Raw genomic sequence first — 17,589 nt, 5'->3', positions numbered from 1 at the left:
CATAAATGGAAACGCAAAATCCTTTTAATAAATTAAGTTTATTTATAGGTTTTTCGTCATTCTCAATTGCCTCCATTAGCTTAATATGCTAGATAATTTCTAAACTATCTTGTTTTTCGAGATGTTTTGCACCTATTTTGCCACAGCTATTTCTGTAAATTTTTTTTCAACTTGGAAAAAAGTCTTTTTTTTTTTGTTCGCTTATTTAATTATTTAATAATTTTTAATTACTTTTAGCAATCACAGAAATTAATCATTTAAAGCTAAATCATTTAAGCTATAAAAGGTACTTTTGAATTGTTGATGTAACATCTCAAGATTTGATAAAGAAAAGGGATATAACATTGTTATCTGAAACCACATAATTCTGACTCTAATAAGTTAATAAAAGAGAAAATATAAGCACATGATTATTGATTAATTGTATTATAAAAAATATAGGTATTTACTAGATTATTTTTTAACAATTACTTCCATTAAAATCAAACTTCAATTGCTACCATACCAGTTAACAAAACTGGACTGGTTAATATTAAGTAATTATTGTTTTATATATTTAATTGAAAATAAAACTTATTTTAATCGGAAAATATTTAATACAATTGCCAATTGGTTAACAATAAAAAGCTTTAATGCACAATTTGAATACAGAGAAATTATTCCACAAAATTATAATAAGGAAGCAATAATATCTTGATTTCGTATTCAAGATGCCTCATAGAAAAATATTCTATTATATACAAATCACGACTCACATAAGAACAGTTCCTTGTTCCCAAGGTTAAAATCGTTAAACATATTTTAAACTATTAATAAAATTATCTTCAAAGATACTCTCGACTTTAAAGCTGACATTGAAATAGAAGGACATCAACAACTATTAATAAAGACTTTAGCAATTGTGTTTAAACTCCAAGTTCTTAATTGATGTTAAGTGGATTGTTATTGTGCGCAGTGAAATAGAAAATGACGCTTCAAAGCACAATGCAATATTAAATTTATATTAATTAGGACGTAATAAATTATGATTATATTCCAAACATTTTTGGTTTAATTCAACAAGTATTTCAATAATAACAACCTAAATGATTAATAGAGAGCTGTCTTTAACGTGACCTATATTCTAGTTCCTTCTAATACCCAAAAAACCGTTAAACGTTCCTTTCTATTTACTTTGCACGTTGATGAAGAACTACTCATCGATGCATAAAAAAAAAAAATTACAAAATGGTTTATTAATAATAAATAATTATTTCATTATATAAGTAAAAAACAAATATGTTTTTTTAACAAAAAAAAATTTGTTTTTTAATGTTTTTTTTTAAACGTGTAATTTTTTTTCTTATAGATTAAAAAGGTCCGTTATAAAAATAAATAAACGAAAAAGCAGTTTTCTTCCAGTTGCTATAGCTCAAACCCCAGTTGCTTGTATCAATTGCTTAAACCCTCATATATATCAATTCATTATAATTATAAAGTATGCTACTACTCATGTTTCGGCTACCAGTAAATAAAAAGGAATTATTGACAAGAGCAATTTGATGGTTTATAGACAATGAGAACATTATTTCTTCAAATTAAAAGATGAGAAGAAAAATTATAAAATAATTCACAGTGAATTTACTTGGGTATTTCCATGGGCCTCTACTATTAACGTCTAATTAATTTTTATTTTTGAGTTGAAGCAAGTAATTAATTTCGGTACTTAACTTCATAACAACAGTGACACCACCTGTTAAATAAGGCTTAAAACTATATTATACTCTTATAATATTTCCGGAAATTTGTTTTCAACTTCGAATTTTTTTTTTGTAATTTCTTTTATTACTTTTTAAAATATTACTGACAATAACAGATGATTAGTTATTAAAAATAAATAAATAACAGTACTTCAGTAAAATATTTAAAAAATTCTGAATTTAATCCTTGTAAATTTATTTAATTGGTGACAGGACCAAACAGATAATTAACACATTAGACCGCTTGTTGAAATAACAAGTTCAACAAAACTTTTGTAGCCTTTTTGGGAAAAAATACACATATATATATATATATATATATAAATAATTTATTTAAATTTCAGTTGAATTCGAAAGTATCTTTGAAGAGTATTTTGTTTATGGTTGAAAATATATATTTCGATTTTAACCTTGGAAACAATGATTTGTTTTTATCTAAGTCGTGCTTCGTATACTATAGAATATTTTTCTAGGGGACATCTTGCATACGAAATCAAGATATTATTGCTTCCTTATTAGCCTTTTGTCGAATAATTTCCCTGTATTTAAATCATGAATTAAATGTTTGTTGTATGCAAATCGTTAATTGTATCAAATATAATAAGTTTTATCAAATAATATAAGTTTTATTTTCAAGTAAATAATTAGAACGAAGAATAGCTTTATATTAGCCAGTCCAGTTTTATTAACTGGTATGGTAGCAATTAAAGTTAGCATTTAATCTAAGTAATATTTAAAAAAAAAACAAGAATTTATCATAGCTAATCGTGTGTTTTAATTTTCTATATTTTTAATTTATAAGAATTAGATCGTTTCAGATAACAATTTCATATCCCTTCTTTTCTTTATAACTATGTTTAGATGCTATATCAACAATCAAAAAACACATGCAAGAGGTTTTTCTGAAATGATTAATTTTTATGATTGTTAGAAGCAACTTAAAATATAAAGAAAATAAAGGAAAAAAAGTATATATTTATAGTGATAGTATTTTTCTTGACTATTGTAGATATATATTTTTAATAAATACAAAGACACAGTCACTTTATCCAAACTTTACACCGATATGAAAGATAAAGACAAAATATAGCTTCAATCTAATATAAGGTAAAAATTTCCCGTGAAGAGATATACATAAAATCCTCTTTTGGAACTTCGGAACAATATCTCAAAAGAAATTAATTATTAGGGGTTTTAAATATAGGATTTTATTTACATAATTGATAATAACAATTTTAAAACGATATAATAAATATTATTATATTAAATTTTAGATAATATAAACTCAAAAACTCACCAAGGACAGAGGCCTCAATCGGTTGGACCTGTTCTTCGGTAGTCCTGAACAGCTTGGCGTACGATACCATATCTGACTCTTGGTTGTCCCCCACTATCCAACCACGCCACTGGAATAGACAAACATTACTCATTCTTTACTAGTTGTGTAACATATTTCAGAAGTTTCTCCTTGTATAATATTTGGAGAGATGACTTATTACTATTCTCTTAGCATATCAATATAGCAATAAAATGTTTAATATTTTCTTTACATAGGTAAGGAATGTTGAATGATTCCGAACAATTGCAAGAGTGAATAAAAAAAAAATTAGATAAACATAAATTTCAAGAAAAATATTCAAGACGGAGAACAGTGAAGCAAAATATCTTCTAAAAATAATATATATATATATATACGAAGAGAGAACAAAAAATTAAAATAAAATAAATTATACACATACGTTACTTAAAAAATGATTAAACACGTATTCATAATTATTTAGTAAAATAATTGTAATTTCTATGTGCGCGCATCACGAACTTTCACTTACTGACTTACTTTGAGTTGAAAATAATCCCAGCTGGTTTCACATGGGCTACTTCTTTGTTTTTTACGACGGCAATACTCCCCTTACTGTATTTCCATATATAGGTTAAGTAAATTAATTATTACCAAAATAAAAAAATAAATAAAGATTTAAATTAAAATAGTACTTACATTTAGTTTGGAATATAAAAAAAGAAAAAAAAAGTTGCATTGATATGACAAATGTCCACAAATTAATAGTAAAGTGAGGATAAATTAATAACAATAACTAGGCATTTAAATAAATAAAATGTTATCCATTTTAGTCTTAAAACATTTTTTATTCTTTTATAAGTCTGACGTTTCGGCCAACCTCAAGGACAATCTTAATAAAATTTTAGAACCAAATCATTTAAAAAAAAAAACAACTTTATACAGGGTATTCTGTCCAGGTCGTTTAATCAGTCCATAAATTACCCTAATTAGTCAATAGTTCACATAAGATTAAAATTAAAATTACTTATCACAAACATAACATGTAACAAAGAAGGTTGACTGTGTGATACTGAATTAGCATCTAAGAGTTTTTTTTTTCATTTAACGCTTTGCTAGTAATTTCTGAGATACTGTTATTTTTGTGGGGCCACCATAAATATAAAAGTCGACCCTAAGTGCGGATTCGAACCCTGCAGTAACGACGCCTAACAGACGGCCCGCATCTTTACAGATTGTATTTATCAATAATTAAATTCCAACTTACAGTTTCATGGAATACTTAAGTTTATTATAATAATATAATTGGATCAACAACAATCCCAAAGCCCTTAAATAAGTTTTGTACATTTCGGTACATCGATCATAAATTATGGAAGGAAATATCTAAAATGATACGACAGGACAAGTTTCTCTTCCGTTACATTAGCTAAATAAGCCACTTCAACAAATTGAACAGAACAGGCAGAAACGAAGCTATCACCCCTTATTACCAGAACATCCGACGGCACGAGTTAGGCCAACCAGTCAAGTAAAAGTTTCTAAGCTTCTCTGTTTAGGTCCCGGCCACATTTCCAAGAGATGGATGCCGTGTTTGTTTTATCCAGGAAAGGACCTAGGAATAAACTTTTAGCCTCTAACTGTCCTAGTTACTGGACTTTATATGACTATAGGGCTGGCTTTTATCATGAATTTCCCTAAGCTTCATTATCTAACTTTGTTTTAATGATCTAGAGAATTAAAAATAAAAATAATCAATTCATTATTTGTTACTAGCTGTGCCCTGTGGTCCCACCCGCTTTAGATTTTGGTTATAGATGCCTGTTTGATAGACAGGATAAATAGATGTATGGTAAAGTTCATCTGATTAACATTCAATAGTTATTTGAAAAAACGATAAAACCAATAAAAATAATGCTTAAAATAACTATTTTCAATTTATTCAGTAATTTTCAGTAAATAACTTTGTGTTCGGATTGCAACAGACGATAGCTGCAGAAACAGGTACTTGTTAATTATAGTATTGCCACTATAGAATAATAATTTATATAATATTAAAAGATATGTTCATTGTTTAGTTAATGATAACTTGATATTCATTTTAAAATTAAATTCATAATGTACACATTTAAAAGCACTTTTTGCGTGTTAATAATGCTAAAAAGGACATTTTGCGTTACACTAGAGTAAAAACATTTTTCCCAGAATGTTCACAGGACAATAAAATGAATTTTTTTGGTAAAAAAATATATTGGAGATATGCAAACGAAGTTGTACCGTAGTGTAGTTGTATCAGATTCCTGGAAAGGATACACGAATTTGTACAGAATGGGCTACAAACATCGAACTGTTAAGCATAAATATCTATTTTTTGATCTAAAAAAATTAGGGAATACGTAAAAAATTGAATGGTTGTATGAATAAGCTAGATGGAGAAATAAAAGAAAAAGGTACGTTTCTCAAATTGTAGTAGCCATAATAGATTTTTGGTTAGAAATAAATAAAAATCAATTATGTTCATAAATAAGTAGGTTTTTGGTTAGAAATAAATAAAAATTAGTTTTGTTGACAAAATAAAATAATAAAAACACACGCATATTTTATGTTCATTTATTTATTTTTTTAAATTATTAAATGTTTTATATTATTTATTGATAGAAAAAAATATATATAGTATTAATATAGAAATAATGATAATATTTTCTGAACATAGGGTCCAAAATGAAAACGGACTTTATTGTCAAGTTCGTTCAAAATTGATATAAATTTCAGTTATCTGGAATGTCACTCGACTAACACTCCAGAATGTCATTCCGCATCGAATGTGAATGATCAATCGAAAGGATTACAGGTGGCTAGCTAATGCTCTATCTCCCGACTATTTAAAATATTGAGCAAGGCAGTCTTCCAATTGCTATTATGTTTCTAATCCTTGCTGACAATTAATTAAATTTAAAATTAATTTCCGTTGAATAGTGTAAGAATAACCATATTACAGTTATTAGCACACCGATGTTCCAGTAGATAATACAAAATTCACGAGTTAAAAACTTGAAAAACGAAACTAAAATTACATATTTAGTGCACGTTTAAGTCGGGGATGTAACCGAAACTTTTCCTTATAAATGGATCAACCAATTTTTTTTTTTTAGGATTGTTCTAAAAACCACTCAAACAATTTTGATTAAACTCGGTAAATCAATGTACGATGTCTTTAAAATCAGATAGGATTTATCCTCATTGGAATAGTAGAACAGGACTGAAATGAAAATTTTTAAAAAATAATTCTATCATCTACCAAGAGCGTACCTAAGATTAAAATTAAGGGGGGGGACAAGCATAGTCAATCGGGGGAGGGGGCAAGCCATAGTTAATCAGATTGTGACATTCCACGGAAAAGGCGAAACATTATATATAATTGTCCCAGTGCTTTATTAGTTATCATAATTAGTATTTGCTTGAAAAAATATTTATTTATTAAATTAATAATTTTTTTCACTCCTAAGGGGGGAGGAAGCTGCTCCCCTATGGGTACGCCCATGTCCTCTACGTCTAATGGTTCCTGAGATATAATTTTTCATAAACTTTAAGTTTTTTTTCTGAACAACTAGAAATTAACGCCTTATGAATTTATTTGGGCAAATATCATGGAAACTACTACTCTTAGGAAGTTAAACGTTATAACTAATTAATAGCGCATTAAACTAGCTTTAATTTGTGTGCTTGCCTATAGTAGCTTTAATCTGTACGTCTAAAATATAACTAAATTCACTAACTACTGGTTAGTCGTTTTTAAGAGAATTTGTTCTACTTTAAATAAAGTTCTATAATGCTTTTGATTTAAGGATATGGAGCTTCAAATGAAAAATAAGCAAACATTTTAAATTGTTTTGGAATACAATAATCTTTGGGGGGTGTTGTGCATATTCAATACTTCAATATTAAGTTTTAATGGGGGTTACCGTAGAAGCGTGGTAACACGCCTGTCTACCAATCCAAAAGTTGGGAGTTCCGAGTCCACGGCCCTATCCGGGATTTTTTCTAGCGTATAATTACACAATACTCACTCAAAGCCCCCTAATTAAAAATTAATTTTTAGTTTCTCCGGAACACCTGCTGTTTTTACAGTTATCATGATCTGACAGGCAGACTTCATTAGCGATGTAATAAGGATTTAAAAAAAGTATTTTCAAATTTTACTTCACATAATGTCGATTTTTTTTTTCCTTTTCGACTATTTATTCCTACACATAGAATTACAAATGATTTTAAGCTAAATAATACGAGTTAGAATTGAGTTTGAAAACTCGTGTATTCATGTAACGCGCAAGCTCCCAGTTGCTTGGATGTCAATCGGATGTAATTACAGATAGGATTCCCGACATGACAGAAGACAAGAAGCTATACTGACAAACATGGAACTGAATGAGGATATAGCAGATAATGCTGCGGAGAGTTAATCCAACAATAGGATTAATCAAGGAGCCTTTGAGCGATCCCGTCGGTCGCCATGGCTTCGGCTTAGTTCAAGCCCGCCTCTCAAAGCCCCTTCAACTTTGTTCTATAACTCCATTCTTTCAATAAAATGTTGTAAAACTGATAAATTTGAACATCAAAAATTGTAAAATCCAAACTATTTTTAAAAATTAATTTAAACATATTATAAGAAGAAAAAATATTACTTTATATTTACATGCTTTGGTAGTCTCAGAACTTATTATTTTATTTTGATGGGAGAAAGATAATCCGGGTGGCTGTCAATAAAGTTTCAAAATAGTAACAAAAAACTATTTATTGTTAACTAACGTTTCTTCCAACTTTACATGGCTTCGTCAGAGCTGATAAGAATGGTGTACCAACTGGTTTGTATGCCACCATTATCATGAGCCCTGACGAAGCCCTGAAAAGTAGGAAGAAACGTCGGTTAACAATAAATAGTTTTTTGTTACTATTTTGAAACCTTTATTGACCGCCACCCGGACTAACTTCCTACAATCTACTTCATACGGTTAACTGTCTTCTTCTAATATTAATACTTTATTGTATATATACGAACTTATTTTTAATTTGTCGTATTCCAAACATATTTCACCATAGATTGGGGTTAAATAAAAAAAAAAATATATGCATCACTACAATCCATGAATGGTTAGGGGAGGTGTCATTTGTAAAGGCGTACTGTTAGTACAAGAGCCCAAGAGGAGAAAAAAGGCAGTTATCTAACCCCAATTTTTGATTACTTTAATGAAAACTATGTATAATTACTAATTAAAATTGATGAGTCTGCCAAGTATAGGTAGGGGGAATAAAAATTGGCGGCTATTTCAAAGCGATAAACAAAAACTAATTTTTCATTCCGAGCTCTATAGCTTAAAACGTAGGCACAACACAAGAAAACCTAAGAGAACGTCATTTAAAGAAGAGTAAATTTGCTAAAATATGAGCCCTAATAGAGTTATTTACGTTAAATAGTTTTCGAGATATAGCTTTTTAAAAAGCAACATTTCTTAAAAATGTTGTATGGGATGTACTAAAAGTTCAGTAGTTAGTGAATTTATTTTGAAAAATTTATATCACAAAATTCATTTGATGTACAGATGTCTATTAGCACTCAAATTAAAGCTAGTTTAATGAGCTATAAAGTAGTTTATGATGTTTATCATCGTAGAAATAGTAGTTTTCATGATATTTGCTAAAATAAATTGATAAACATAATTAAATATTTCGTAGTAAATTTAACTAGCTTTAATTTGATCGCTGGCAGACATCTGTACATCCAATGGTTTCTGAAATGACGTTTTTCATAAATCAAACTTATTGTCGGAACAACTATAAATCAATTTATTTTAGCAAATATCATGAAAACTACTATTCCTAGGAAGTTAAAGGTCATAAACTTCTTTATAGTCCATTAAAATAGCTTTAATGTGAGTGATAATAGACATCTGTACGTCATATAGTTCCTGAGATATAGATTTTTCAAAATAAATTAACTAACTACTAATCTTTTAGTAGATTTTTAAGAAATTTTGCTTTTTAAAAAGCTATATCTCGAGAAGTATTGGACATAAATAGCTCTTTTAGGGCTAATATTTCAGAAAATTTACTATTCTTTAAATAATGTTTTCTTAGAATTTCTAGTGTTGTTGGCTGTTTTTAAGATATAGAACTTCGAATGAAAAATTAACGTTTTTTTAAGGTTTTGAAACAGCCGCCATTTTGTATTCCCCCTACCTATACTTGGCAGACTCATTAATTTGACTATTAATTATAAATAGTTTTCATTAAAGTAATCAAAAATTGAGGTGAGATAACTGCCTTTTTTTCTTCCCGGCTCTTGTACTATGTTACTAGACCCACAGTTGTACAAGTCAGACTTTTCCCCAATTAGAGGTAAACACTTACTTAATGAGGCTAGTTGGTCCCCGGAGGACTACTAAAGCTATATGATTGACTTGTGATAGCAAGATAATATTATTAATGTTAATATTTTCAAGCGCAATAGTCGGCGTAAGTGAAGAGAATATTTAAAATGCGTTTGCTACTGCCGAAATTATTATCAACATTTTAATTTCAATAGTATATTTATTTTAAACCTATTTTTATTTATAACACATTTTATGTTTCATTGATGCATATTCATTTTAGTGGCAAACTCATTTGAAACTTCTCACCATATGATTGGAATATTAATTATGTGTTTTTTTTTTAGCTAAAAAAACAAACTTTTTGTTGAATAAATATTTTTGTTCATAATGATTATATATATGTTGCTATTTGTTTGAGAAAAACATTGGTTTTTAGACAATAAAGAATGTACCTAATGACTCATCTTTCATTACAATAGAAACACGCAGGAGAGACTCCTAGCAACAGCAACAGGATAAATAATAACTGTCACAGCCAGATTCGAACTCGGGTCCTTGTTAGGCACTAGCCTTACAGACCTTCCATAGATTGTTTTTTTTTTTTTAATAATTAAGATAATGTTGGGATAGTCTATATAGAGTAATCCAATACTACATTAGAAATACGTCCAATGCAAAATAAAAGGAGTTTTTTTCATTAGGTTGTGCCATATAAAATCAAATCAGAGTTATAATCATCTAGGTCTTAATTATCTAAGGTTCAAAAAGCGTGTTTTAAGCAAAAAAGTGTGGACAATTTTCCTCTACGATTCTAGGTTTTTGGGTATGCTTAATATTAATTTTAAGTTTGCCACCTCGCCAGTCGTCTGTTTTACAAATAAAATAAGAAAAATGTCAAAAGTTTGGATTTGTTTTTCAGTTTTTCATTTACTTCTTGAAAACTAAATATGTTTTGAAAATAAACGTTCTATACAAAATTAAAGACAAAAAACTTTTGTGCATGTTCTTAATTTATAACCAAACAGCAATACCATTGGAGCACGCTTAAAAAAAAAAAAAACTTTTTTTTTATTCTCTGTGAATACGCAAAAAAACCTTCTTCTGTCTGTAGCGAAGAATCAACGTCATGTGTCTGAAATTAACTTTTTGCAAATGTCAGATCCGCCTAGGCCAAACCGGTCAGTTTTAATTTTTTTGCATTTTTCACTGAGAACCGAAAAGCCGCATTTCTTTAATGTGTTATAGTGGCATCCGAAAAGAAAATGTAATATGAAAAGTAATAAAAAACAATATAAAAATACTGATTAAAAATATAAAGTAAGATAATTAAATTATTATTAATTTTTAGTGTACCTATAATTAGATTATTGCTATTTTATAAACTTCCTTTCTTTTTCTTGTATATTTTTTACCTACTTAATATTATTTTTACCATCTGTCCTTCAGTATCTTTTTTTAAATTTCCAACTAAATCCTCTTGAACAGATTCGCTACTTAGGATTCCATCTTCAAGTGACTTAGTTGGAATCCCCATATGACTCAAACGACAAGAAACTGTTCTTAGATTTCGATTACCTATTTAATAAACGCTCTAAACTTCTTATTCAATACAAAAAATATTATATAGTATGATAATTATACCAATATAGACATACTGAATTTAGGTCCAGGGCTTTACCAAACTATCGAATTCCTGCTCTATCCAATCCTAAGATTCCAAAATCCTTGATGCTCCTTATTACGTCACAAATAAACCCTTTGTGGATGGGACCTTAAGATCTTTTTCGTTGCAGATTTGGCCCGATATGCGTCCTTTCATTCCAAACTCCTTACCCATCCTAACCCATTAGTTCTTAATCTCTCATCCTTAACAATCCCCAATAATCCTCCTAGGTATCTGGAAATAACAGCGACGGGACCATTAAATATAAATTAATGTTTGAAGTACAACCATTGGGTGGTTCCTTCCAAGATTATCAAGTGTTTGAAACATTCCTCATATTTACCTGTTGTATTTTTTTTTGTACAGTTGTAAATTACAATAAATAAATAAAAAATTATTTTTTTTATCAATAATTTATTATTTTAGTATTTCAAGCATTTTTACTGACATGACGTTTATATTACTGCAATGTAGGAATAATAAATCAATATTAAAACATTACTGATGACAATTTTAGTCAATACATATATACAAAATATATTTCATTTGATTCATTAGCTTAGTTAATTACTTTGTTACTTATTTAATGATAGATATTCATCATTAGCAGAATTAATATTTATTTGATAAAAATTTATTTAATCTCTGGAAAAGTTTAAACACTGAAAGTTGGCCTTAGCGAAGCAACTAGTACCATCTATTTATAAAACAAACTTCTGACTCTACATCCTACTACTACATGTAACAGTCTTAAATCCAATAATCTACTCTCGTAAAATCAATGTCTATCTGTCTGTCACTACACATCGAAACACCGCGGATGGGGTTATCGTAAATTGTTAGAATAAGGGTTTTGGGGCCTCAGAAATCGTTAGCGTGATTTCCCCCCGCCAGTCCATACCACAAAAGAAACGAGTAGTTGATCATACTATTAGCCTCATATACGTCCATCATATACTAAAAATATTATCATAACTGTTTGACTTAAAACGTCACTCTTTAACAATGTCTGAAGAAAGGCGCGAACACAGTGATATGGCGAAGGAGCCGTATTAAACTAAATTGGTTCCAGTAATCCAATAAAACATTATATAAAATTATAAAGGTTTCTTATATTATTCTTACCAGCCTTTCATTTATAAGGATTTAATGTTTATTACATATCAGTTAATTTTTTTCCTTATATAGATTAAGAAAAAAAATATTGGCGATTGTAATTAATGAGCTTGAATTTATTTTTTAAAAAAATACTAAACTAAAAAACTTCACTAGTAAATTAGTCTAGATTTTTTTTTTTTTTTGTTTAAGATTGTAAGATTCGTTTTCAATACCATTTACAACTACTAAATATAAATAATCATAGAAATAAAGAAATACAAATTTTTGGATTTAATTTATTGGAAGTTACAACCACTGCTGGAAAACCGAATATCCGCACTTATGAATCGTATGAATACATTATAGATTTCACTCAATTTAAGGGAGAAACAATAGTTAAATTAAAGAAAATTTCCTATTTTGTTTACGTAGATATTCCGTCCAGTTTATTTTGTTTCGTGTAGTTATATAGATCTTACGATAATTTTAAGTTTCACGTAAATTAGGAGGAGCTTGATGTTCTTAAAAAAACAAGAGCCACCGAAATTGAAAAGCGAAAGTTTGAGAAAAAAAAAATTTTTTTATGAAAATTTGTAATATAGCTTCTCTAGAGCTGCGAAATACGAAAATAAACTTTGTTTCTCGTAACCTCGTTCGGAATACGTTATATATATTTTTTCATATAATAGCACAGATGCTAACTATTTTTGGGATTAATTAGTGATATTTTTGCTTCCTCAATATCAGCAGTATGGTCGTTTTTTAAGACTCTCAACATTTTCCCTAATTACATACTTCATAAATGTAAGTTAAAGTAAAAAAGTTATTCCTCCCCATGAGAGAAATGCTTTATTGACAGGAAGCGATGCTGCCCGAATAAAGTGAGTTACTATAGTTACACAGCATACTAATCTATCGTAAAAGACAATATAAAAAATAATATAAATGAAGTACATTGCTACAATATTTATTTTTAATAACTACATTACATTAAATTTGTATTTATTTTTTCTTTCTTTGCAATTTTTTTTCGTTATTAACAGTACATATTGTATCCTCTCATTATATCCCGCCCTAGCATATATCATATCCCTCTTTTCTGGTGATCTGTCGCAAATATTGAGTTTACTACAAAAGTTTTATTTTCAACTTATGGACTTTAAAATTGATGCTTTCAATAAGCCCACATAAAAAAATAAAAGGAAAGCGTCGTAAATAAATGAAAATGCAGGAACGAATTAAAATAAAATAGAAATAGGTAATTATTTTGTCATCAAAATTGAAATAAAATAAGTTAAAAATAAATAAATTAAAAAGAGATAAAAGAAGTTTGAAACAAATAAATAAGTAAAAGATAAATAAATAAGTAAAAGATAAATAAATAAGTAATAAAAAAGAAAATGGCAATACAGTATATGTAGAAGAAGAGCTGGGTTTTATCTCGTTTATACAATGCCTGGATATGTTTGGACTAACAAAAAAATATAGTATCCAATTCTATCTCAACACTTTATTTTTCACTAGTCCAACGTTTCGGCCATTCTAGCCACCTTCAAGGACATCGAAATAGGTTATAAATGGTTTGTTATATGGTGGTGTATTTAATTGTTGATAATCTTATAGAGGAAAATTAAATGTTAATGTTTTTAAATTTTAAATAAATAGGTAACTAGACTTAAGCTCAGTAAGCTTATTAATAATAAATATGACTTTTTAATAATTGACTGTTGGAATAGGTTTTGAACTTATAATAAAGAAAATGACCTGGGCAGAATAGCCTGCAATAGAGTTTATATTGAAGGTAGGTTATATTATATAGTGAATAATGATGTTGTAAGTGTTAAAAATGAAGATATAATATAAGCTGTTGAATATTTAGATGTCCTTGAAGATGGCTAGAATGGCCGAAACGTTGGACTAGTGAAAAATAAAGTGTTGAGACAGAATTGGATACTAATTTTTGATTTATTTAATAAATAATTACCTTGTCTCAAAAAATTTTGAAATAATATAATTAAAAAAAAATATACATAGGCCACATAGCATTACCCTTAATGGTTTTTTTTGTTGTTTTTTTCATATCCGAATATAAACTCAGTATCTTTAAATAGTAGATTGTAAATGAACATATATACCTACTTTTTTCAACTCCCTCCCTATCCTGAAACAATATGACTAATTATTACTTGAAAACTTTGGAACTTACCTGTTAGGTAAGGACATATTGTTCACATTTTTCTTTGTTTGGCCGAGAAAATAGTGGCATTCCCTTTTCGATGGAAAGCATTCAATTGCCAACGGGAATGACAGTGATGGAGTATCACATTTCTGAAAAGAGAAAATAACGTGATAAATGGCCCGCAGTCGGAGGTAAAACACAAGAAGAGCAACCCAATATAATGGCCTGTCGACTTATGAAATAAACAATTATAAAAAAACAAAACTAAAAAGAACATATTAAAAAATAATAATAGTATGAACTTGACTTAAAAATGTATTGCTAGCAAAAATATATAAGATCAATTATCTTAATCTTAATAAATAAATACACATAATTAAAACTAATAAATCCGGAAATACAAATGTGTCTTTAGTTGTATTGTATAAGGTTTATATTAACAAATATTGAAATGACCAAAATAGGACATATCAGTTTCCTCATCAATATATCAATTTTCAATTTCCTGGAGAGGCGAATGGCCAGAGTACACTCGACAGAGATCCATACCAGAAACCAAAAAATTAAAAACGGAGTTCCCCAAGGAGGAGTTCTGTCACCAATTTTATCCATGATGAGCTAGATTGATCTATGTATGCATGTATGTATCTAAGCATGTTGATAAGCTGATGGATATAGACCTTTGATGTAAGACTACGTCAATCACAACCCTAAAATATTGGATTCAAGTCGCACTTGATAACTTACTATTATGGACCGAAAATCGGATACTGAAGATAAATACAGGGAAAGCTGAGTACACCATCTTCAACCTATCAAAAATATCCCTGAATCCATAAATCTAAAGCTAATTGTAAGGTTGATTATAAAGGATGAATCGCCAATTTATCTTGGAATCAATTTGGAGCCCAGATTAACATTGAGAAGTCATATTGATAAGTGCATCGCTAAGTTTGCTAAAAGAACAAACCCTATGAGAGTGTTACCTGGTTCAAATTAGGAACCACACCATAACACATCAAATCTCTATATACGGGATATGTCAGGCCCACGCTGGAGTATGGAATAACGAACTGGGGACTCCGATTTCCAAAAAGCATCCGTTGTCCAAAATCAGGGAATACTGATAATCAACGGAGGTCTAATAAATAAAGTGTTTTATAAATAAAGGTTTAATAAATAAAGTCTATTACGGGTCTTCTTAGACTAGGGGGTTGAAGAGATATACAAATGCCTAATTTTAACACAAAAGCTAATGCATCTCAATCCCATTACAGGATCACGTTGAAAATGGGAATTGAATTACATAAAAAGGTAAAACCTACTCCATAACACTTGCTCAATAAAAGTAAATAACAATTTATAAAATATTCAGTCTTATTTTATATCCGAATATATACTCAGTATCTTTAAATTTTGCCTGCAGACCATGAAGGTATCCACATTGGTTTCTCTCGTAAAAAAACATTTTAATTTGGTCATAAAAGGTTAATAAAGGCTGTACTGTATGATAGTAGATGACTCCAGTGTCCCTGCAGATATTGTCACTCAAATCCGGGCGTCACAAAGAAATTGGCTTGAACCAACCCGAAATCATAGCTCGAACACTAAAAAAATGGACCGCACCTACCCTAAAAACGTGTGAACCAGATCTTGATCTCTACCGATGGTTTAACCGTAAATGCTATTCGGAAAGGAGCTGGAGATATCCACATGGAATTTCCCAACGGCCATACATTACAGAAAGTGATTGCCACAGGTTTCAACTAGCCAATCATGATTCATTACTGTAGGCAACCTAAATTCTAATAGACCTGAAGGGGCCTCGGAAATTAAAAATTGCATTTTTAACAGATCCAGCTACGATTCTTATGAGCCTAGAGTTCGAATGGAAAACAGGGTTGACGTTGCTTACCACAGAGTTTGAACATTTTGCCAATATCAACAAACATGTTACACTGCAGTGGATCGCTTGACACTGGGGAAACTTGTTTTAAAGTATCAAAAAGATTTTTTTTATACCAATTGGCACAAACCAAACTTTACTAGGTGCTCATATATATGCGTTTATACTTATATAAAGTATATTCGTAATATTTTTATGGCCTTCAAATTCAGAAAGTGAATAGTTCAATTCATCAGAATGAGAAAAAAAAAACTCGTACAACACATTTGAATTTGACTACCATAGGTAATTAAACGAGTAATGAAGGTTATACGCTGCTAAAGAAAAATAAAAGAAACAAATTCTCAAGTTACAAAACCATTGAGAAAAAGCTCTAAATTTTTCTCAGTTGTCAGTAAAAATATAATTGTTTCTAATTTTTCCTCTAACTTCAAACCTTTATTGCTTGTCTATACTTTAACAAAACTCAAATATTTTGGTGCCGTTGGGAATAATATTTTTCTCGCATTCCAGTGATAACAATGAATTATATATTTGCTAGAATGAAATGTTATTCCTGAATGGTTACCATACTATCAGTTTGAGAAAAATTTGTACGTGATGGTATAAAGCGTAGTTTATTTTCATATTTAACGCACAAAAAACATATATATCAGCCCACGTTGTTAAATTAAAATTCAAAAGGTATATTTTTTAGACTTTTTTTTTAATAAAAAGTACCGTCTAAAAACTGAATTAGTATTTTATTTTTTTTATTTTATAAAATGGAGTTACCTTCTGATTTGTGTGGACCTCTAAATTATATAAAAAAGATATTTTTTCAATTCCAAACTCTGAGAATTATAATGTGTGAATAATATATAAGTGAGAAAGAAAACACATTTCCGCCAGGTGTCGGATATTAGAAAGTTTCTTGTGAAAATACTTGAATAAAAAAGTGTGCAAACAGGGCATGAGAAAATCTTTTAAGCGTAAAATTCTACTTAAGAATATGATAATATATACTTAAAGGTATCATTATCATATCAAAGATTTGAGTATTATACTTTCTAGTCTGCAAAACAAATACATCACAGTGCAAACAAAATGTTCTGAAGCGCAATTAAAATTCTAAAAATTGTCTTAGTTTTTCTTGTTTTAGTGGACTACATATGTAAGGATTCGACGTTTGAAGGGAGCTCATGAAAGTTAAATAATGTTTCTTCATTTTCTTTACTGTTCTTTGTTATAATTACTGTTCTTGGTTAGTTATAATACGAGTTATAATCAGTTTTTTTTTAGGTCTGAATTAGTCTGATTCGATATCAACGATACATTTATGCTAAGAGCCGTTCTTTCA

The 17,589-nt window shown here is 29.0% G+C and overlaps 1 protein-coding gene across 1 annotated transcript in view; it reads right to left on the bottom strand.

Annotated features, from left to right (window-relative positions):
- The window catches only part of LOC106681006 (carotenoid-cleaving dioxygenase, mitochondrial), a 78,936-nt gene that overhangs the window by 60,933 nt on the left and 414 nt on the right, over positions 1–17,589 (bottom strand). The window contains exons 2-3 of the mRNA XM_014421102.3: positions 14,372–14,493; positions 3,037–3,145 (exon numbers count right to left, since the gene is read on the bottom strand). Coding sequence (XP_014276588.1) covers positions 3,037–3,106 — 70 coding nt within the window. The 5' untranslated portion in view covers positions 3,107–3,145; positions 14,372–14,493. The remainder of the gene's footprint in view (positions 1–3,036; positions 3,146–14,371; positions 14,494–17,589) is intronic.

Source organism: Halyomorpha halys, unplaced genomic scaffold (genome assembly GCF_000696795.3).
Source record: "Halyomorpha halys isolate HHAL.00 unplaced genomic scaffold, Hhal_1.1 Scaffold303.1, whole genome shotgun sequence".
Classification (NCBI taxonomy): Eukaryota; Metazoa; Arthropoda; class Insecta; order Hemiptera; family Pentatomidae; genus Halyomorpha; species Halyomorpha halys.
This window is presented reverse-complemented; position numbering and strand designations above follow the sequence as displayed.